At 32.6% G+C, this 24,888-nt stretch overlaps 1 protein-coding gene across 1 annotated transcript; it reads right to left on the bottom strand.

Annotated features, from left to right (window-relative positions):
- Positions 1 to 16,825: 16,825 nt before the first annotated feature.
- On the bottom strand, positions 16,826 to 23,279 carry LOC137407141 (short-chain collagen C4-like). The gene is made up of 6 exons (XM_068093741.1): positions 22,934 to 23,279; positions 22,648 to 22,713; positions 20,709 to 20,852; positions 19,891 to 19,973; positions 17,801 to 17,876; positions 16,826 to 17,028 (listed from the first exon to the last, which is right to left on the bottom strand). The coding sequence occupies exons 1-6, from the start codon at positions 23,277 to 23,279 to the stop codon at positions 16,826 to 16,828; spliced, it is 918 nt and encodes a 305-aa protein (XP_067949842.1).
- Between the last annotated feature and the right edge of the window lie 1,609 nt (positions 23,280 to 24,888).

The following is a 24,888-nucleotide window of genomic DNA, read 5'->3' as shown; positions in this document are numbered from 1 at the left end:
AACTTGTTCGTCTTAGCAGAATCTTTGTTTCTGTACTGCTTTTTAACAACACACATTCAAGACTAAGATACTTTTTTTAACAGTACAAATACTTTATAAAAGGAATGTTTGAGCTTGGAGTTGCAGCGAGTAAACAAGCTTAAGGTTCTTTTATTTATTGCCTGTTTTCTAGCCAAAAGGTTACATGAGAGAAAAAACAACTCTATAATTCTAATCAAACCACTCCACAAAAAAACAGCAAAACCATACAAACTGTGTGGATATTAACAATAGCTATACCAACCACTATTGTATGAATAACAAACAATTTTCTGTTACCAGTCTAAATTTGTTCAGTTGATCTAATAGTTGAATTGCACTTTACTGGGTAAGTAATAAAGTATTTTGAAATTAGATATTTTCTCACTATTTCAGCGGAGTTGATCAAACTTTTACCCTTCTTTGCTGATGTTATGTCTTCCCTTTCAAAGTTCACAGCAGATTAATCTCTTGGTATTGAGTTCTGCTGTTTGTCAAACAAGAAAAAGGTCAACAATCACTAAACTATTGCACATGCTTGAGTGTATTAAAACCAAGCTAGTCTGTCAAAACTCTAAACTTCATAGGTTGAAAACATCGACAAAAAGACTATTATGACAAGTATTGGAAAACAAAGCCCACAACTGTCCAACAAGTAATCCGTAACGCTAAAAATACTGAGCCTATCATAGATGCCATTTTTTGTGTCTAACCATCACAAAACTAAGTTTTGGGTAAACTAACCACCTCTAATTTGTACCGACCACAGTTACTATGTTTCCATAGTGTTGATGGTGCAGATATAGAATTGTGCACACATTAAGTTACCATGTAATAAGTGTTTTAATGGAAATTTGGTTGCTGCAGATTAGCAAAGGTGTTTTGTTAACCATTATAGAGGACTCTACGCCAGACGTCTTAGTCGCTCTCTAAATTGTTGCATAGCAGCATCCTTTTGAAATACAAATAGCTGACGTGTAAAATATGTGTGAAATAGAATAACTTGCACAATGTTTTTGCGAATCGTGTGCAATTGTCATTTCTACCTTTCATCTTTAGCACGCATGCAACATTCGACAATAATTTGGGAGTAACAAAAATCACTGAACTTGCAGTTTCTTTTCCCATTTCTATCGTGCTGATGAGGCAAACTGATTCTGTGTATGATTATTATTGAATTTTCACTGCATTAAGAATATGGCTCTCTTTAGATGAGTCATCATTTCAGATAGTCAAAACTTTTGACCCGCAAAAATAGAAACTCACATGACTATTTAAACTTTTGGTACAGGTTCAACTGATACAGCTATTTAGGAACAAAGGTTTTGATTCGGACCAGTTGATTTTAATAGCTTCGTTTCCTCGTATCTCTTCCTTGTCATATCTAAATGTACCCAATAAGATACAAGCTCATTGATTTTATTGAAGCATAAATTATATTTTTGCAACTCCTGCCGTGACTAATCATAAAAAAATGTTGCCACAGATTTCCTTCACTCTCTAATCGCCCACCACGAAAGGAAATCATCGGCCTTACTACTTGATGCCAAATATTGATTAATATTTGTTGTTAATTATAAATGTAATCTCTTTACAAGGAAAAGGATTACGACATATTTTCCCATTTTTTATTCTCATTCTAATTATGAGTCGAAAATTTGCGGATGTTTAGTAACAGCTAAAAGAATGTATAGCTTGTCTTGAAAAATCTTAGTCCCACACTTAACTGAGCCTATCAATAAAAATAATCAAGCAAAACTTTTGTAAAGAACTGTTCTTGTAAATATAAAAAGCTGAGTTCATCACATAAATATTTTGTCAGTTAGAACTCCAGTAACGGTGCAACTTAGGTCGGTAAAACGCGCATATAGCGCATGCGTAACGGGCATAAGAAGTTCTTGCAACACACAAAAATTGTGGATACATAGCCAACAGAAGTAACTACCAACGCATGGGCCACAACGTGACACTGTTAACTCATTAATATTATTACCTATATTAATGTGTAATAATATTAGTAGTAATAATATTATATTATTATTTAATATTCTATTTATATTCAGAGTCTGTTAATAAAACAGGTCTAAAACATTACACAAAGTATTATATTTATGTTCTATGGACCTTTGTATGTGCGTTGTGATGATAGTGTATGCACGTTGTATCCACAATGTGTGTGCGTTGCAAGTGCTTTGAATGTCTGTTGCGCATGCGTTGTATACGCATTGTACCAACCTAAGATGCAGCGTACCAAAATTCTTGACAGGGATAATTTAACATAATCAGCATTTAAAAAATTTTAAAAATCTACAATACTGTTTAAATAAAAAGTCTGAGAACTCTAGTATTTTCCAACTATTAAAATCTATAACTGTTGCAACATGCTTATTATTTGTAATCAATTTATTTGTGTAACTTCCTTATTTAAAAAATATAGTTATTAACACTAAAGCATTTTAGCACCAATTTTTTGAAACATTTATTCTTTAAAAATAACATTGAAATAAAAAACAGACTTTCATAAACTATCTCAACAATGATGAGGTTTTCTAAACTGATTTAAATTAAAAATTGTTATAAAGTAGTTGAACAAAACTGTATCAAAAGTAAATACACCAATTGATAGACTAAATGCTCTGCGCTGAGGGAGAGTTTTAGCGATAGGAATGCATACAAACTTAGTCCTTTACTGGGAGCGTAAACTGTGATCGACAAATCACATGCCGGCTAATAAAATGCAACTAGCGTTTGTGAAATAAATCTTTGAAGCATTTGAATTGACTGCATTCATTTACTGCCATAGGAAATATCTAGCACAGTATTTGCAATGTTGTTTACTATAATAATAACTATATTCCTCCATCTGTCCAAAGTCTCACTTTGAATATTATACAAGGGTTTTTGTGAGTGTAAAGATTTATGTAAAAATGGTTACTGCTGCAGCAGAATCTATCCACCAAAACTTTGAATACAACAATACTGGTACCATGTGATACCGGTACAAGTATAAAAATGAGTTATCAGACTCTCTTTGTCTGAAATGTTGTCTGACCGAACAGAAAAAGATTTTAAAGGCTGTTCTTAGTCGAGATAATAAAATTGTTTGTGAGAAAGTTAATTAGTCTTTACAGATTAGCAATGAACCATTAGGAAAAAGTAAAAATAAGAGTTTAACAGCACAATTGAAACAGCACACGTGAATATTACAAATTAGAAAACTCGTAATGGTAATGAAAAAAGAGCTTTTTAAAAATTTAAACTAAACAAATGCAAAATATAACCTTATTTTAGTTATAAAAAGTGCACATTTAGCACTTGCAATTGCAAATAAGATACAGAGTGTATGATAAAGTGATGGGCCTGATAAAAACGGGGGGATAAGTGAATGGCATGATTAGAATGGGTTTAGCTTTGTGGCTAGGTGCCCGTGTTTACAAAGTTGCGGTTGCAGTCTTTATGAGTTCTAAACCAAAACAACGTGGATCTCTCATGTATAGAAAACAATCTCTGTCGCTAGACGAACACTTAGCGGTTTATGTTAAGGCTTGCTGTCTGTCGCTTTTGACATTGACTTGCAACTTAGCAATGCATGCTTGAGTCAAGCAGTATGATAGAAAAGAGGTGACCCAGCTGTCAGTATCTAACACTTCCAGAACTGTCAGATTAATCTGAAGGAATACCAGTGCAACACGTTTAGTGTGACAGAGCCAGGTAGCCATTTCACTTGCCTAGTGTGTGAAGGAAACATGTGAATTCTCAGTGTGCCCACAGTGTCAGTGTGGTACATGGGGCCTCCAAGTTATGGTCTAGATCTGAAAGACCCAGCAATTTAGGGTTGAAAGTTTGTTGACAGCTTTTTGTCAGATCGACATTAAACAGGACTCAAACCAGCAACTTCATGGTTGACAGTCAAAAGCACTACTACTAGGCCACCCTGACACCCTAGTTTGTGTTATAGAGATTTCTAATTTAATTTTGTTAAATAATAATTTGAATTGAAACCAGATATCACTGACCTGTGTAAAGATAAAAAAAAGAAATACCACATTAAAATATTTAATGAAATATCAAAATAAAAACATACCCATTAGTACAACAGACACCCCTGTTCAATTGGGTCAACTGAATGATCAACAGACTAGTCTGGTTCATGTCAGCTGGAATAAACCAGGTCAATGACACAAACAACCCAGTTTACGGTGTGATAAAATTCATAAAAATAATACTCATCGAACAAGGACAAAAAGCAGCAATTAAAGTCTGAAAAACTTTTATTTGTAAAAATGCAAAACTTTGAAAGTTTTCTTACAATGCTAGTAAAAGGAACTGAAAGAAAAACCTAACCAAACACTTTTGATTCGAGACTCATTAGTTATAAAAAAGATGCATTAAGATGCTTGAGAAAAACTTGTCAACAAGGTTCTCTGACTCATGTCTACTTCTCGTACATTTCTCGTTTCGCCCAAGTGCTTTCCGCCATTAGCATCAGGCTGAGGATTACTTTGAAAACACGTCGATAAGACTAAACTTATTTTTAGCAATTGCCTATGCTTTCAGGAAACAGTTAATTTGCATTATGGCTTCACGCATGAAAGGTTGCCCAACGGCTAAATGATTAGATGAAGCAATTATCTTTTGGCAGATACCGATAGACTCACTACTAAAGAGTGTTAAAATATGAAGTAGGTTAGAGCCTATATATATCTTAATGGCTTTGGATAATCTACCTTTATCAGGAGAAACATATCACATGTTAGGATCAGTGAGGTCAATGCTGAGATGAAAGGTTTCAAAACTCTCAAGTGAAAAAGTCTGGATTTTCAAAAATATAAAAACTAATAAGTTTCTATTTTTTAGTGAATGACTTTGTCAAAATTCCTAATAACTTTCTATGCTCTGCTACTGGTTATTTGTCTCACAAATAATTTAAAAAAAGCAAAACTGGACCGTATGAGCAAAATTCAATGCACTTTTCTGTATTACAATTTAAAAAGTTAATGTTTCCAAACTAATTTTGCAACCTAGAAAAATTTGAAATAGTTGAAATGTTATTAAAAATAAATAGACTGTTAAAATATTCTTATTATTGTAAAGATTTGGTTAGCCAATAGCGGTTTTAACAGTAATGTGTTTACGAACTTTGAGATTAAGTAAATCTTTGAACTTCATGTTGAGAAAAAACTTCTTGTTAAAAACTAGATATAGAGAAATTTGAGCTAAACAAAACGAGACACTATTTTAAAAATCAAGCACTTTTGGGGAGCATCACACAGTTAATTAGCACATTGGCAGGTACTTCACATACTAGATAAATAGATAAGGTATGCAAAAATTACCGAGTTTTATAAAAAGCTAGCTAGTTTGAATGAAATTACCAAAAAAATACCAAAACAAACCAGATCGTTTTATTACGATTAATGTAATTCTAAATAGAAATATTTATAGTCACTGTGTATTCAAAATAACTATTTAGCTGTTAAAAGGGTATACACTTAACTTTTTAAATAGAAAATTACTTTTTTAAGTCTAGTTCTGCAAAAAAAATTTGGCAGCTGATATTACAAACTGAAACAGTGGTTGCGCAGGTGACAGTAATAAGATATACTCAAGCTATGTCAAATACTTATAGTGATACTGCTTACAAAAAACAAAAAAACAGCATAACTGTTTCAATTTCAACCCAATCATTGCGAAAAAGCCAGCTGTGATAACTTACATGTTCTTAGCAACTGCAAAAATCACCTGAGCTGCTCTTCTAGATTGGTGTTTTGATCTTTACTATAGTTCGTCTGTTTGTCTCTTTGTCTGTCTATCTGTCTAAAGTCACGCTAAAAAGCGGTAAAAAAACTAGCCTCGCAAGAGGATGAATCTCAAGTATTCTTTTTTTGCAAATAAGCTCACTAATGAGTAAACCAAACTGGCCCTTCACTGGAAATTACAATAACTGAGCAAATACCTAATAAATGCGACAGCCTGTCAAGATTCATGTAATTCTGAAATTTGAAGTTAGCTTTCCAATAGCCAGCCACAGCTTTGCCTAATATTACTTCAAGAATGTTTAAATTAAAAAAAGCAACAAATACTACACGATTTATAGTCTATGGTTTTTGGAAAACTCATTGAACATACAGTACTTACCTATGAGATTTAAAAAAAGGTTGCCTCATTGTCATTTTTTGTTTTTCATAAAATAACCATAAATTTGGCGAAGAATTGATAAAGTTGTTTTATTGCAGCTCCCTAATCCAAATAACTCATGCACCAGGTATCTATAATGTTTATTACAAAACACAGGACAGGCAGTCTGTGTAAAAAAGATAACCAAAGTTCGCCGCATGTGAATGATGGCAGATGCATCACAAACTATCACAAATACTACCTTTCATAAACTTAAGTTTTGGGGATGCTTAACCAATTTTTTGCTATATATAGAAGTCCTGCACATGGCGGGTTAATGACTAATATACAAGTTGGAAAAAGCATTTTTAATGTTGATACCCACCATATTGCTTCTCATAACACATGATTATAGTAAATATGAAGCTGGCGTCAAAATCGTGTCAATCAATATAGTATGTCAATTATATATGTATACATGTATACATATATATACAGTGTATATATATATAATATATATTATATATATGTATATATATATTTATATATATATGAATATAAATACACATATATACATGTTTTTTTTACATATATTTTTTATATTTATTTATATATGTATTTAAATATTTATTTATATATATATATATTTAAATACACAAATGCTATCTATATACCATAAAACCTCTAATTGAAAGCTACCTCCAATTGACCGCCACCCTGAGAGAGGGGTTGAAAACTTGACTGCCGCTCCCCAATTGAACGCCACCTCTGTTTGACCGCCACTTTGACATTTTTTTTTAGCCCAAAATATTAATTGATCAGCAGAACACTGTCCACAAAATTTTAATAATAATGAATGATTTACATCAATATCAGTTAATTCCTTCGTTATCCAATTCCGAAGCTTTTCACTTTTTTGTTGTTAAAACTTTGAAAGCAAGGCCTTAGCAATAATCAATAATGGTCTCAGGCTATTGTAGCTCTCTGTTTAAGGCGGTCTTTCTACTTTGAGATACCTTCACTTGCTCATAAATACATATTTGCATCATTTGATTAATTGTTGTTGTATAACTTATAAATATGCAGATTTATAGCGTGTTATTTAGGAGCATCCTTGCGGCTATCTTAACACAGTTTAAAATGAATCGCTGCTCATAACTCCACTTCTATTGCACATAAAAAGCTAGTTTTGGCTGCAAACTGTAACAAACATATCAGTGAGTGCAATGAACTTATATTCAAGAATGTTATATTTATACATAAAATGAATATATGCCTTCAAATTTAGAATGCAATAAAATTTGAAAATTCCAACAAATTGTAAAGAAGAACACAGGCTATAATATCATTGCAGGTCGATTTCAAGCAATAGATAGGTGGTAGACATATTGGTAGGTAAAGATAACTGGTCGAGATATTTCTCAGTTACTTGATGCAAATCTACTAAAATATATTTGACAAGATAGAGGTAAGCTAGCAGATTTATTGCATTTAAAATGTTTCACATTGGTCAACTGGAAAAAGAGAGCAAAACATAGGCAACATTCGCTTTGCCCGTAGTAGGCCTCAATCAATATTACAAAAATTCTGAAGAGCCATTTGAAAAATAGATCGCCGCCTCTATTTGAACGCTGCCTTTAATTTATTGCCATCACTGCGGAAAGGTTGAGAAATAGAGCGCCATGGCACTCAATTAGAGGTTTTATGGAATATACTCTATAAATATATACATTATTTGACATTCCGTAATGCAAATAGTATAAATGTATACTCTTTGCATTGAGGATATAGTACTGCTTAATTTTTTGCTACCTCTTTATCAAATCTACCAAACAGTTGGATGCAAAAAGCATAGTTTATAGAAGGGCCAAATATCTTCATAAAATGGCAGAAAATATTAAAATGCATTTTTCAGTAGAGGTAGAATAACTTTTTTCTAGGTTATTTTCAAAGATGGGTTACACTGACTCATTTGCTGGGTTTCCATGTCTTGAATAAACTTGAAGTTGACCTCTGCCGAGGAATTCGCATCCTAATGTTTAAATGAATTAGAGTTGCACTTTATCTAGTTTTCCAAAACTGCGAATGTCCTTTCAAAACATAACTTGTTAAAGTTGGCTTGTTTTTGGGTTTTTTGGGTTTTTGATTCATGCTTTGCATGTTGATTGCGCTATCTCAGCCAGAATTTGTAATGATAACTTTTTGACTAATAAAAATATTAACATCCCTCTATATTACAAAACAGCAGCATACTTTACTTTTCGCTATACAGTTATAACTTCATAAGTCAAATGAACAATGGTTGCTTTTAGTAAAAAAAAATTATGCTAGAAGAGTTAAGGCTAAAAAAAAGTTGACACCGGTGCAGTGGAAAGCTGTACTATAGGTAGATTTAGTTAATTACTGTAAAAGGTAATAAAATAAATAAAAATGAATTATTTTATCATTGTCGTATGAGCAACTTTCTATTGTCGGCAATATAAGTTAGAGTATACCGGCAAGGTAAGGTGATAAAATGCACTGAGTTTTCACTTCTATAAGAAGAGAGCTTAACTGGGTGTTACAAATTTGAATTCATTCGTAGTAAACATTTCTGTGGCGCTAAATAGTAGCCTGACTGCAGAAGCCTTCACTAAAAATTGGCGAAGTGAAATGATGTGAATATGTTTAGATTTTACCGTTTCTATGATTTGTCGCAGAAGCAACCTCAAATCTATTTGAATCATGAAAACTCAGTAATTCAGTAATCATTGGCAGTCTATCTCGTATAAGAGTATTAAAAGGCTCATCATGCTGTCAACTACGCAGTTGATCAGAGGCGTAATATATCAGCTTTTAAAGGTTGACGTGCAACAGAATTCACATTACAGTTATTTTATATGAAAAGATTCACCAGGTCTTACTCTGTTGTGTTGTAGGTACAAAATATGTGGAAATGTGATTACAAGCTCTTAAAAGCTAAAAAAACAAACAGTTAATCGCAGCCACATGAGACCGCAGTAGTTTGGATTCTCTTTCCATAACGGCAAAAATAGGATGTAAGTTGTTACAAGATCATTTCTGTTTACACTTTCATGAAAACTTATTTGCCGAAATATTTTGAAAAATATACTTCACGCATTAAAAAAAACCATGACTATTGTTCTTATGCGTTTGTTTTAGTGTCATTGTAATGTTGTCACTTCTAGCACTGATATCTTATAACTTACCATGAAATTTTGATTAATATATTAACCTTAGCTCGAAGGAGTACATATCATTGTCTGATAATCATAACCAGCCTGTTGGTCACCTGTGATAATCGAAAATCGCTGCAGAAATTATTTGCGAAGTATTGGGTCACATGATCAGATTACGACTAGACGATTAGATCAAGCTGAAACAAAACTGTAAAGTAGCGAGCGTCTATATTTGATACGGGGTCTTCGGTAATATCCAAAGTGTTTGTCATAAACTAACGCTACAAAAAGTTTTATATTGAGCTTTTATTGGCCTTACAATTCACGTAAGAACATCGCGTGACAAAACAATAACTAAATGTAATCACAACGTCAGAGAAATAAACTGATTCCGACCTACGGCGGTTTCGTTTTTGAGCTTTTAAGAGCTTGCAATCACATTTCCACATATTTGGCACCTACAACACAACAGAGTAAGACATGGTGAATCTTTTGACACCAAATAACTGTAACGTGAAATTTGGTTGCGAGTCACCCTTTAAATGTTTAAAAGGTAAAACAGTCAGCTATTTAGAATAGGTATGACGTTTCACAATTATAATTATATTTTACAACAACAGAATACAAACAATTGATTTTACAATAATTGTGTTATAAATACTTGCAAGTGACCTAGTGGTCTAATGGATAAGGTGTTTGATTTTGAATCAGAAAATTGTGGGTTCGAGTCTCATCTGGGTAATTTTTTTCAATTTTTTTTATTATGTTGAAAATTCACATTTAATGATGCCTTAAACTATTAAATGTTGTTATAAAGAGCTTTTATAGCCTTAGCAACTGCTGCATTAAAATCATATTAGCTCGTTTATATGCGCTCGATGCAGCAAATTGTGTGGCAGCATCCAACAATTATAAAATAGGTAGAAGCGATTAAAAGGAGCAGAAAGCATACGTTGTTTCAGTGCTAAACTAGTATGACCTAGTATGTGCTGTATGAGCCAGCAATATTCACTTTCAATTTCTGAACAGTATTTTTGCCTACCCATATTCTGAAGTATTTCTTCAGCTTTAGTCCCATGCATCGAAAGTGGCTAAAATCTTGAAAGATTCAAAAGAAATGGAAACAAAAAAAACTACTTTGGCCATACCTCACAGAATTATCAAAACTGTGCATGCCTATCGAAGTTGTTGACAAGTTGCTTTTAATTGACTAAACAAATTATTATTGAGCATGATTTTAGCAGCTTTCAGGATTGGTATAGTTCACGACACCTTTAGTAAAAACGATGCAGTTAAACATTGTACACACAAGGCAACTTATTCAATTGTGCTAGAAATGGCACACTTTTCTCATCAGATACATTGTATTTATTATGTCGAACTGCATCTGTGTTTTTCTTGCGAGTCACTATATGTGTATTGGACTATTCCAATGCCGAAATCTGCTATAACGCCGCTCGCTAATAATTTGTTCAGCCAATTGGACATGTTTCGTTGACAATTATGGTGCACATGCAAGGTTTTGATAATTCTATGAGTATGAACCAGATATTTGGATGCTTCCGAGTACTTTTGTATATCTCGTGATCTCAGTCAAAATGTTCGACATGTTTACCTTCTTTTTCATTGGTCACCTTTCAGTTAACTGGGCTTCTGGGATCCAACAGGCTGGTAGGTTAACTAAAGATTTTGCAGAATTTAGTATCAACTTCATCAAAGTAAGAAAACAAAGTAAAAAAAATAAGTCAGAATATTTTTACATATACGCCACCATTCTTTAATTGTTATTTTGGTATTTTTGATTTTGCAAAACAATAATAAAACGTGATTAGTAGAATTGTCTAAAAAATATAAACAATAATGAATTGGTTACCTCAATAATAAATAAATCTTTTATTGTTTCTGTTTATATCAAAGTCCATTTCCTAACTCAAAATAGTAAATAACAGCTTTATTAAAGTACCATTTTAGAAAAATAGGCCTACTTCAGAAGCTTTCTACAGATAAAATATATGTATAAATTATCAAATTTCATATTGAGTAGCGGAGATTGATGGGTAATTGTTGTAATGTAATTCTGCTGCTTGATGCTCTTTTACTGCAAGCAGTTTGTATGCTAATATGCTATTATCATCATTTTAATATCGGTACTGTCTACAGTGCCTAGTGTGGTATTTGTTTAACTTTTCTGGCTTTAAATAAAACAAACTCAGCTAGCTAGCATGTAGTGCCCAATAGCCTTGTACCTGCGCTTCGACATAGGTCTTACTGAACTTTGACACAAGTAGTCACATAATGTACTTAGCACTTGGCTACAACAGGTTATGGAAATATGATCGGCGTGTTCGACAAGCAAAGTCTTTAGACGCTGTTGCACTCAGATGTTGCTGGACTAACTCTGTATGGAAAGCTTGTAAATGATTTATCATAATCTTATTTTATTTAAAATGTTATAGAGGAAGATATTAATAAAGAAGTTCATAAACTGTTCACAAAATACTTAGCAAGTTTTTAGTGAATGTTTACTTAGCAATATTAGGTAAACTTTAGGTAACGAACATCTGCATGCGCATTAAAAGGTTGTACACTAAAACTCAAGCTTCCAGAATTTATTAATATTCTTCTTCTTTATTTTTCCATAAAACCAGTTTAACGTTGAAGTTTAAAGCGTGTGTGTATTGGTCTTAGTAAGATAAATAAAAATGTTTGAATTAATGCTCATTAAAAACTAGTGCTGACTAAACAATGCATAGATAAAAATAAAAATCTTTAACCGTAAAAACCATATTACTTAGTAAAAATGTGATTAAAATACGATATACACTTAGATCTAAAACAGTGTTTGCGTAGGTTCACTCTAAACTTTATTGTAGACAGACGTTCTGAGGGTTGTTTTGGCAAAACTAAGATTAGTGTGGCTTTTGGTGTTATTAGCCTTAAGCTTTTACTGGCTAGGTGGCAGTCACATAGTTGTTAAACAGACTGCACCCTGAAAAGCTACTAAGTTTGGTAGCTGACTTTATTACCCTTTCTAATAACTTCTTCGAGTCATTGATGAGATGGAAGAAGACAGCTACCAGATGGTAAGTCACAACACTTTCGATATAATATTTATAGCATGTTGTGATGAGACTAGCGTTAATACCCAGATGCCGCGGTTTACTCATATTATGTAGTCTTTTGGGAGCTTTAAATACAACCTTTTCAGTATTGGTTTTAAAGTGTAGTTTCTAGTTGAGAACTGTGCCGACATATTTGAATTCTGACACCAGCTCAATAGTCAAATTGTTTGTCACTAGATTTTGAAGGGCAGGCTATCACGACATTTACTGAAGATTAGCTCTTTAGTTTTTTAGAGTTTAACACAAGGTAATTGTCAGCGCACCAGTTACTAAGATTATCTACTTCATCCTGAAGGTTTGATGTTTGTGTTGCTGTAAGGAACTCCAGGAGCACTGTGTCATCAGCATATTTGATGTTATCGTGCTGACACGACATGTCTGAGGCGTAAAGCGAGAACATCAAGGGACTGATGACCCACCCCTGAGGTGTTCCTGTTGATGATTTGATTATGGCTGCTGTATTTGCAGAGGTCTTAACAGTTTGTGTTTGATTGGTTAAAAAGCTGTATAGCAAGTTGATTATGTTTGGATGAATGCCAGGTTGGGAAATCATTTCCTTCATTAGCAGGGATGGATTCATTAATTTGACATGAGTGAGCAGACAACTTTTGTACAGTTTCAACTTGTTTAAAAAAATTCTGGATAGAAATTGTAGCCTTTTAGTAGTCTGTGGTAGTGGCATAAGATAGCTCTGATAAGTACAAAGGAAAACTTCCTTATTTGATTAATCAAAGATACCAAAACAGTGGATAGAGATGTTTCACCATGTAAAACTGCATTTTTCAATTTGGTAAAGCGGATTTGTTACAAAAGTAGCATCAAGTTTTGTTAACTTTTTAATGACTTTCCCAAGCTTTCAATGTAGATATTCAACGATAACAGCTCACATTAAATGAAAATGTCGATCTTTATGCGATACATCTAGTTATTCATGGCTCAAAATTCAGGTTCTAATCAATCAGTTTTAGTACCAGCTGCCAGACATGAAAGAATAATAAACTAGCTTATGTCTTAATCATGAGACTCCCTACTGAAATTCAGGTCAAATAAAAGGTTGATTTCCTTAATTAACATTGTTTGTAGTTGCATCTCCTTAAAGGTCGACTTGCAACAAAATTCACATTACAGTTATTTGATAGAAAAAAAATTCACCATCTCTTACTCTGCTGTGTAGTAGGTTCAAAAATGGGGAAAGGTGATTGAAAGCTCTTAAAAGTTCAAAAACGAACAGAAAATCGCAGCCACACGAGACCGCCGTAGATTGTATTCTCTTTCCAAAACGGCTCAAATGTGATGTAGTTGCGAGAGATGGTTTCTGTTAACACTCTCATGCAACCTTATTCATCGAAATATTTTCACAAATATTCTTAACGCATTCAATAAAACCATGTCTATTGTTCTTACGTGTCTATTTTATCGTCATTGTTATGCTGTCACTTTTAGCAATGATATCTCATAACTTGCCGTAAAAATTCGTTTAATTTTTTAGCCTCAGCTTGAAGGAGTACATATCATTGTCTGATAATCATGACGAGCCTGTTGGTCACTTGTGATAGACGAAAAGCGCTGCAGAAATTATTTGCAAAGTATTGGGTCACATTATTACGTAGATTACGAATTGCCGATTAGACCAAACCGAAACAAAACTGTAAAGTAGCGAGCATTTATACTTGATACGGGGTCTTCAGTAAAACCCAAAGTTTTGTCATAAACTAGTGCTACGATAAGTTTATCATTTAGGATTTTATTGGTCGTTCAATTCATGTGAGAACATCACGTGACAAGACGATAACCAAATTTCATGACTTCGTCATCGAAATAAAGAGATTCCAATCTACGGCGGCTTTTCGTTTTTGAGCATTTAAAAGCTTGTAATCACATTTCCACATATTTGGCACCTTCAACGCAACAGAGTAAGACATGGTGAATCTTTTGATCCCAAAAAACTGTAATGTGAATTTTGTTGCAAGTCAACCTTTAACTATAGTTGTTTGTGTCAGTTACTATAATAACCTAGTTCTGTAATACGTTCGCTTTGTTATTAAAATCTTCAATACGACATACAATTTTTGATGTAGACATACTTGAATAATAAAAATAGTTGCTTGTACAAAGTAAAATATACAAATACAGTAAATATAATGAGGCAACTAGTGACTACGGATTATTTTGATTACGGAGTTTGTCACGGCTGGTGCTTTAGCTCAATACCAAGTAGAAATCACCAAGTAGCTGTTTTAAACTAGCTCAATTTAATATTAAAAATTTATGAACTTCTGATTATTGTCAACTCTACTGCATTTAATTCGATAATCAACTTAACAGCTCAAATTTACTAAAAGGGTATTATTTCTTGGTATACCACACACACCTTTTTGAGTTGTTCATCAAAGTTATGTATGAAATAGAAACTTTTCTGCCTTCAACAAGAAGTAAATATTTTGACAGAGTTGCAAGAGTCACCGTGTATACCTGTATCAGTATGCTTCTCCATCCATAGTCAATTGTTCATTGAATATATTCATCAATATACATGTCACTTACACAAAATTACAAAAACCTCAACTTTTACAAAGAGGCAACCCGAATCTTTCTTATCATGCTAAGGCTCCGTGAATAATGGTTATTAATTAAGGTAATTTTATGCCAATTTAAGCTATATTGCCTTCTTATATTGTGTACAGCTACTGCTCCATAGCAATATCCAAATAACCTGCCTTTATTTTTTACAAGTTAACTTTTTACATCCTTAGCTATAGAGCATGTATAACAACAAAAACAAGAGTGATAATGTGTTTTTGTTTTTTGACTATCAACTTACAAATCTAAACTTTTTTCTGATATCCATAAATTGCACACATCAGCAGGTTCACAAAAGATGGGGACTTTAGTAACACATATTCTTTTTAAAATCACCAAACATCTGGCGGCGCATAAACTAGTTTTGGTGTTCTTAAAGACGAATTATTTCAATGTTTGGATTAAAGCTTTTCAAAACCAACTAAGCCAGATAAACTATACAAAATAACAGGGGGAGAATATTTTTATAAAAATAGGTGCAGGGCATTGGGTCTAAAGTCAGTAAAGCTAAAACTGGGAAATTTCACCAGTTACACCACAGTTAGGAGAAAACTAGTCATGATGAAATATCTTTGTAAGCCTTACTAAAAGCAACAGTTTGCACAATTTTAATTTAATCCAAATATAGTCAAATACATGTATTATGGCAAAACTTTCAATTCATTTTTTCTAAGGGAAGTTCAAACAGTTTGCTATGATAACTGTTTTACAGCTCAAGTCACAAAACAATTAAACGCATAACGGGATTATATCAGAAATTATTTGTATTCTTTATCAATTGCAAGTGCTTTTGATCTTTGAGGTGATCTCATCTGATTGCCAAAATAATCCAAGATTAAAACTTACAAAATTTGGTATTATTGTGACAAAAGGAACGTAAAATTTAGTTATTAAATTATCCAAGTCTACCACCAAGGTTGTGCAATAGTTTAAACTTTCCCTTCTTTTGTCAAAACTTCTTTTATCAAAAAGCATAACTCTAGTTATTACTACAAACATTTGAGTGAGTGAATTGGAACAATACTTAAATGAATCAATAAAGTTTCAACAACATAAATGTTACTATCAGTTTCACCTGTTAACCTCTTTTGTGGTAAAGCTTATCGTGCTTCATTCAATTTTGGCAATGTTCAGCTTTTTAACCAGGAAACATATATTGATAAATTCTCATTAGAGTAACAGAGATAATTTATGATGCCATAAATGACTGAGCAGAAATGTACTTTTTTATGGAATGCGTAGAAATCATAATTGTAATTCGAGATTTCTCTATAACATATATTAAGCGCAATGGGTCAAGAAGTGAATCTCTTAACCAAGACAGAATACACTTTTCAAGCTAGAAGTTCACGTTGTACATAATCCTACTTATTATACCTATTAAGATACAAAGTAGGTAATTATACAATTACTAATACAAAAGTTTCCTGTACTCTGTAGCGCAAAAACGTGTAGTGGACTGCTTCCAGTGGTTGATCATTCCGTTTTTTCGTATTTTTGGTGATGTAATAAACATAAGTGATCTGAAAAGTATTTGTTTGAATAAAAACATATGATAATTGGCAGCCTCTGCCTAGATTGTAAACTGCTTATTTTTACTACAACACGGGTAGTAATCAATGTTGATATTGTTGGAAAACTAAATATCTTTTGTCAGTTTGTATACATAGATATATTTATACTTCACAGATCTTACATACAGTTCTTAAATAAAGTGTAATCCCGAGTACAACAATGCAGTCATCTTAAACATAATTAGTTTTTGCATAAATTTCTAGCACTAACTTAACTCCATGTGTTGTTAAGCATTTAATCTTCGAGCTTTGAACAGACTGCGCAAGCCAACAAGTGGTTTTCAGTATATCGATTACAAGGCTCGAGTCCTCCAAAGCAAGATCCAGCTTGCACAAATGTCAACTTCAGTCCATTGGCATCATTGTGACCAGCAAAATAATCTGGATTTTTATCTACGCAGTAGTTTCTTGATGAGAAGAAAACTTCATTCTGGAATGCTGTAAATAATCACAGATCAGTTGTAACGCTTCAATCATGAATCTCAGAAATAGTGAGACAAATTGTTTTAAATGTTTGTGATTTGCATATCTCTGCACTTGCTTTCTGTTTCTTTCTTAAAAAAACAAACTGTGTAATGAGCTATGCGATCATTTGCTGCAAATTTGTTTCTGGGCTGCCATTTTACAAATTTTGGCGTTTTAAATTTATAAAATGATTGCCTTCTTTTATAATTTGTCACCGTTTATATAGTGTGTTAGGAAAGTCAGACAAATTCTTATTTAATTTTTCTAAACAAAAAAACTAAACTACTAACCATGAATATTTTTGCTAAAAAGATAGTGAAGAGTGAAGGTGATTTATTTTCATAGACTGAAAAATACTCTTCCTGTTATAAACCCATTTTGCAATGTCATCATCACGGTTGACAATAATTTTTTGACAAATAATGTTTTTTCATTCAACATTTTTGTAGTTGAAATGATACGCCTTTGGCTGAACTGAGCACTAATACAGCTGCAGCGTTTGCCAATTTGTAGTAGTTATAACTTATACTGCATTTGACCTCTTATCTGTGCTGATTTAGATTAAATTAACCTTTCATCTCATTTGGTTGCAAAGTCTTTTTGTTAGGTTTCATTAGTAGCACGCACATAATAAATTAATATTGTGCATATTTTAGGTAGGCATTTCTTTTTTAGCATTTTGTTGCTGTAATTTAATGTTCCTCAAAATGGTATTTACAATAAACATGATGTGGTGAAAGCTTACGTGAAGATGCCATGAGGTAACCATCGTACTCTTTATGCCATCCAGTTAAACAGTCAACTGTTCCTGGTAGTGTTATCTGATAAACAAAGACAAAAATGTTTATCCAATAAACTGCTGATATAGTTAGTAAGCAAACATAATGGTGTTTATCTAATGAATTACTTATACAATGAGTGAACAAATATAATTGTTCTTATTCAATGAATTAGTGGTACAATTAGCATACAATTAAAAGTCGCTATTTCAAAGTTCGATGTAAAAACTGTTGAATTGGATCGGTACTTCTCATTTTACATTAAAATTATGAGTGAATTAATTATTTGAAGTGAAGAAAGGAATACAATACATTTGTTTTGCAAATTTTATAATTATGGCTTACTTTTTTGGTATACATTAGGTTTTTCAACTTACAGCCTAACAATTTCAGCAGTATGTACCAGTTTGATTATACAATTTTTGAAACATATTTGCTATGTTATGCAGCGCTTGATTATAAAATCAGCCATTACTTCACTGATGTAACTAATCTCACCAGCTATTGAAAATATACAGCTAGCTGTCAAAACAAAATTATACCATCCGAAACCTCTGAAATTGTCTGTTTTTCATAATTATTATTTGCAAAGGGATTTTAAAATAGCGATACTGCTGAAAAAAAGAGCATTAGCTATTGTATCTAAGCAAGAAATTTTTTTTCTTACGTTTCATATGTAATTAATAATATTATTAATTTCATGTTGGTGTTTAAAGAAGTTTGATAAAATTTTTTAACTGCTGTGGTTTTTTATAGCCATTAGAAATAGACAAGCAACTTTTATTTATTAACTTCCAGTTTTGAGTGGCAGGTATAAACTGTCAATTGATTATTTCTTTTTACAATCTTCTGAATATCAGTCACCAAAATATTATCCTTTGACACTTGAACAATTTTATCAACACTTCAACTGAACACACTACTTCAACAACACTGCAGTACATTATTCGACTTCCAAATCAAGTCAGTCACATCGACAATTGCACAGGAGGTATTTAGAGTACTAACTTATAAATAGCTTTTATAAAGAACTTAGTAAATATTTTCATTACTACAACAGGTAAATTTTTAATGGCTCAATGTTTAAGGCTTGAGACTTCAGAAAAATCATGATGAGTTCAAAAGGACAGTTAATTAACTGAATCATATAACTTTCTGTCATGAAACAAGATTTAGTCTCTTTTGTTGTTGTTGCCAAACAGGTTCACAGTGCTACAGCATTCGCTTCTCATAGAGAATAATAGGATTCTCCTCTCTGAATAGAGTGAAACAAATTCAGTTAACAAATTATTCTAGCGAGTTCGGTAAAATAAAAAAATTGCTCTTTTCTGCCAGCTTGTCTGCTTCTATTTAATACTGAAGTTTGAACAGCACCCACCTGTATACCATCTGTAATTTTTACACAAAACAACCTTAAGAAAATTGTTTGCATGCGGTATGTGAGAAGTTGACCCTTTGATATTTATCTCGATGTAGAAGTTAGTTATGCGGCCACAATAATGATATGTCGATTAGATGAACAATACTTTTCAAGCTATATTTGCGGGTACAGAGTGTACATGATTTTTTTCAACTAGCTACACAAAAGATTGTAGTGTTAGCAAAAGCAAGCTATCAAAAGCTTCACAATATGTAAAACATTTTTTGAGAGAACACACAACGTTTCTGTTTACAGAATATAGAAAAATAAATAGCTATTTGCATAGTGGTAGTATCAAAATAGGTCTAGCACCAAAATATTTCTCAATAACCCAAAGTAGACAGTATAACCTAAATAAATGTAAATTGTTTAGATATTTGGATAGAGAAACTACGTCTAATATCACCATAAAAACGTTGCTAAAAGTCTGTGATCATTTTTGAGAATTGCCAATATTATGTAGGGAGCCATTAAGAGCAGCAAAACAGCTCTAAACCAGAAAACGATGGGGCGGCTAAAATAGAAGCAACTGCGTTTTATTGTTGTGCGTGAGTTTACACAGTTTTTTTGGCAAAACAGTGATGCGTGTTTATGATACAGCCGGACTACATCATAGCCCTAACTCATTATACTGACCGCTAGAGCTTTTGCAGTGATGCAAACTGCACAGGCTACTATAGAGTTGTCAGCAGATCGATCAAAGATTCCAGAAAATTCACCTGGTAAAATAAAAAGCCATTAAGGTTATTTTGACAAATTCATTATAATAAGCTTATGTTTTAGGTGCAATAATCAAGAAAATATTCCACCTGACTGTGTCAGTTTCATTCTGATTTGTTACCACCAGCTAGTTAAGTATTTGTTTTCTGGGAGCCCCATGATTGATATAGAGCGAAAAATTGTTGACAAGACTTAAATCATACATTAGTTGTCTTTTTTCTAGCTATAGGATAGTTTACCTTTCGATACTAGGTAAAGTAGTTTACACGATGATCAATAAATATTATCTTCTAACCTTAGCAAATCATAATATTTCATTTAAAAACACACTGTTATAGTTGAACTTTCTAGTCGAAACATTATTTTTGTAACAAAGATAAAATATTTCAGCTTCATTATAATGATATTATACAAGCTCAATCAGGTTTGTGATTATTTAGGTTGTTGAATTACATGTAAATGCAATGAATGCACGCACACAAAACTAGACAGGGTAGTAAGAAAAAATAGATTCAGAAAAATAAAGACATTCAAAATTGCCCTTAAAATACACAACTAAGAGATGAACTATGTTTTCAGTGTAACCATAGATATAATCAGATGACTAAAGTTCTTTATTTTTGCCTAGATATTCAATTATCGCTCTTTGTTCCATCAGTGAATTATTAGTGGTCTTTTTAGCTGTTACTAAAGAAACCCAGTAAAACAGTTTGCACCTGAAAGGCAAAACTCACCTAAAGCAAACTTGGCCGCAAAAATCTTGGTCGGTGTGTTGATGTTTGTGGCTGAATTGGCATGCCAAGATGGTGAGAGAATGAGACACTCCAACTCTGTTGATCCACCTCTCCCACTACCTGGATTAGCCGCAGCCGCATAACCTGTTAAAAGGTTACCATTTGAGTTTAAAGTAATATGGTATGCATAGCTTATATAGTATATTATAATAAACTGTCGGTCATTGGTCTTTAAGGGTGTCACATTTAATGCATATTTTAGTAAAATTAGTTCATGGTCATCTCATGATGCCTCATCAAAACATAGAACAATACCAAATTAAGTACTAGTTCAAGTTAATACAGCTTAGTTTCACATTTCATTTTTACCTTTTTTGGAATAGACTAATGAGGAAAATTTTTATAAATTCAGATAATTCATTGCAACTTACGGACATAGGAACCACTACCAAAGCAGGAAAATTAATTTTCAGCTTGTTGATGAGCAATGTTACATGTACGTGCATATGTGTGTGTGTATAGGTATGTATAAATGGATGTATGTATGCAAGTTTTTACGTATTTATTTATGTATGTATAAATGTATGTATATACTCATGCATTTTTTGATACAAAAATGTATTTATGCATGTATGTATGTATATATTCATGCATTTATTGATGCAAGTATGTATGGATGTATGTACATACATATGTACGTATCTACATACGTGTGTATGTACATATGTATGTATATGTACGTGTATATACATATGTATGTATATGTACGTACATATGTACATACAAATGTATGTACATACGTATGTATTTACATGTGTATGTGCGTACATATGTATGTGAATGTATGTACATACATATGTATGTTTGTATGTATGTACATACATTTGTACATATGTATGTACATACGTACATATGTATGTACATACATATGTATGTATGTGCGTACGTATGCTCCTACATATGTACAAGTGTAAATATGTATATTTGTATGTACGTATGTATGTACGTACCTATTTATGTACATATATATGTATGTACATACGTATGTACATACATACGTATATATGTATGTACATACATTTGTATGTATGTATGTATGTGTGTACATATACATATGTACGCACATATGTACATATACATATGTGTGTACATACATACGTATGTACATACATATGTATGTAAATGTATGTACATACGTATTTACGTATGTATGTTAGTATGTATGTATGTTTGTACGTATGTATGTTTGTACATGTGTACGTGTGTATGTATGTGTGTATGTACATATGTATGTATGCATGTTTGTATGTATTTATATATGTATGTATTTATGTATGTATTTATTTATCTTTTTATGTATGTATAAATGAGTATAGTTATGTATGTATATGTGAGTGTAGTTATGCATGTACTTAGGTGTGTATATATGCAAGTATGCACATTTGTATGCATTTATAACTTTTTATTGGCATTAGTGATCATAAATAAGATTTTTTTTGTTCTATTTCAAAAAGTTGGATTAACATCGTTTAACTGATTTTTATGGTTTTAGGAAGCAGAAAGGTTTTCTAACCTATTACTATGGCAACACAAAGCTATTTTATGTACTATAGATAATGCATAAATGATATCAAAACACTTTACTTGAAAATACCTAGTCCTTTCTCACCTTTAGCGGTGTTGTATACAGAAAATGAGATTACAGCAAGGAAGTATCTAGCATATATTATGTAAAGTCACTAATAAATTTTATATTTAGTAATTTTTCATTTAATATTTATTAACATGTTAATAAGCAAATTCTTGAGAACAATTACTGCCACCTATTTGGCGTTTGTTCTAGGTATGTTGCGCTATTTTTTGTGGAACTTTTTCAACATTTATTATATATAGGTGTAATATCTGTAAAGCCTAATTCTTGTTTATCGAACCATCTTACCTTGATAAAGTCTTTCTGCAACTTGTGGGCACTCATGACTTCCCCATCTTACAAAAGTACTGCCTGCTGCAAATTCAATAAGATACAGATAAATCCTTGAAACCATTTTTGCTGGATTTCTTACCCTATTTTTAAGTCGTATCAGCTTGAGCAAAAATAATGTTTATTTTTCAGCTCTAATTAAACAATGTACAGCCACATTTGAAATAACACACATAATGTTAAATCATAAAGGCAGAGTTATAAGGTAGGTTTTAACTAGCTGATTGAGAGATAAATAACTTACCTAAAGAGCTAAAGTCACCCGGTCGTCCTGGTGCACCATCAGACGCAGACAGTCTAGGAGTCCCAGTTAGTTCAACCTCCACTGGAGCACCAGACTGTACAGGAACACTAGGCTGTCCAGGTGGACCAATCATGCCATCTTCTCCAGGTGGTCCCGGAAGACCATCCATGCCATCCCTTCCGGGCTGCCCCGGCATGCCGGTAATACCATTTTGTCCTGGCACGCCTGGTGGTCCTTGAGGTCCTGGTGGACCACACACAGAGTTTTCTTGCTGCCGTCCTGGCATGCCGGTTGATCTGGACCGCCCTGGTTGACCTGGTGCACTAAGTTGCCTCCCCCATCCCATTCTTGAAGAATCACTGGAAAAGCCTTCTCTAAAAAATAGCAAGTTTTTATTAATGTTTTCGTTCACAGTATTTTTCTTCGATGAAGTTTTAAACAGTATAAATACTAGTTAAATATTCTTTTCTTTATATATGCTAAATCTCTACAACAACGTTTATATATTTCCTAGTAGATAAAGTGGTCTGTCTTTACTAACAAACAAATAAAGTCTCCAAAGGCAGCAGGGAAAGCTTCCGACATCAAAAAAGGTATCCATTATTTTGGCTTGTAATTTAGGCACTAAAAAGGTATTTAAAAGCATGAATATTAGAAAAAGCTTAACTGAATATGTCAATAGAATAGTTAATAAAACTAGTTGCTACTCACTTGCAGATCAGAATTTAATTTGGTAAAAAATTTACTTACCTTGAGTGTGACTGTCTTTTAACTCTTGATTCTGCCACAGGCTGCTGTAAGATAATTATTAATGTATGCATTTACGCTCTGTACTTTTATAGTTTATACCTCTATGGTATCTACCTCTATGGAACATGCTTCTATGGTCTATGTGCACTAGCATTTTTGAAAATTAAAGGACATCTCCATATTAAAATTTTACATAATAGTAAAAGTGGTAACCAAAACAACCTTGAAATTTCAATCGTTAAGTTTTAAAGGGATGTTTAAAGAAGCAGTATGACATTTTAAATTTTGCTATGCTGTGATTCACCCCAATTTGACAAAAATCATTTCCTAATATTAGAAATAACATAATGTTTGTCTCACCTTTTGTCGGTTGAAATAATCTGACTCGAGTTTCAATCTATCTAATTCTTGTTGTAAAGATTTCATTTTCTGTGTTGTAGATTGAAATCTCTGTAGAATGTATATTCCAAAAACTATAAAACTGCTGCAAGCAATGCAAATCACTAAAACTGACCAACAAACACTAGGTATTTCACAAGTTTTTGACTTCCTAACTCTCAAACTAGCAGGGTTGCCGCCCTCGTTAAATTTTTCCATGATTCGTTAGGCTGGTAACACAAAATATATGTAGAAACAAATTTTGTTATTATTTTTGTGGCTAAAGGTTTCTCTAAAGCAGTTACACTTAAAATGAACACTTTTGACTTGCCTTCCAGCTATATACCAAACTCAACAACCAATTATATTGCGGAACCATAAGCAGAATGCTGTGGTAAGCCAACAACCTTTTAGTCTGCACCAATCACCAATTTGGCATAGCGCATTAATATTGATATAAAAATAATATATATTTCTCTTGTTTGTGAAATTCTTTACACGATTGAATGATTTTGGAATTTTGACGCAATGCCTTAGTATTACAGCGTCATTGGGAAAATATCAAGCAACCATCAGCAATCTAATCTAATTATCTGCAATACACTCAGATGTGGAATTTAACTGAATGACGTTAATATGCCTTATGATCATTGTTACAATATTCCATTATATACTTTACAAGTTAAAACTTTAGGTGGGAAATTGTAAGTAGGACTAAGTATGCTTGTTATAATTATCTCTACATAGAACTCTATAGTACAAAGCAGCAATAGTTTTACTGGACACATTGACATTTGCAAATGGTGTTATGCTATCTGCGATTTTAA

The sequence above is a fragment of the Watersipora subatra genome, chromosome 10 (genome assembly GCF_963576615.1).
Source record: "Watersipora subatra chromosome 10, tzWatSuba1.1, whole genome shotgun sequence".
In the NCBI taxonomy this organism is placed as follows: domain Eukaryota; kingdom Metazoa; phylum Bryozoa; class Gymnolaemata; order Cheilostomatida; family Watersiporidae; genus Watersipora; species Watersipora subatra.
This window is presented reverse-complemented; position numbering and strand designations above follow the sequence as displayed.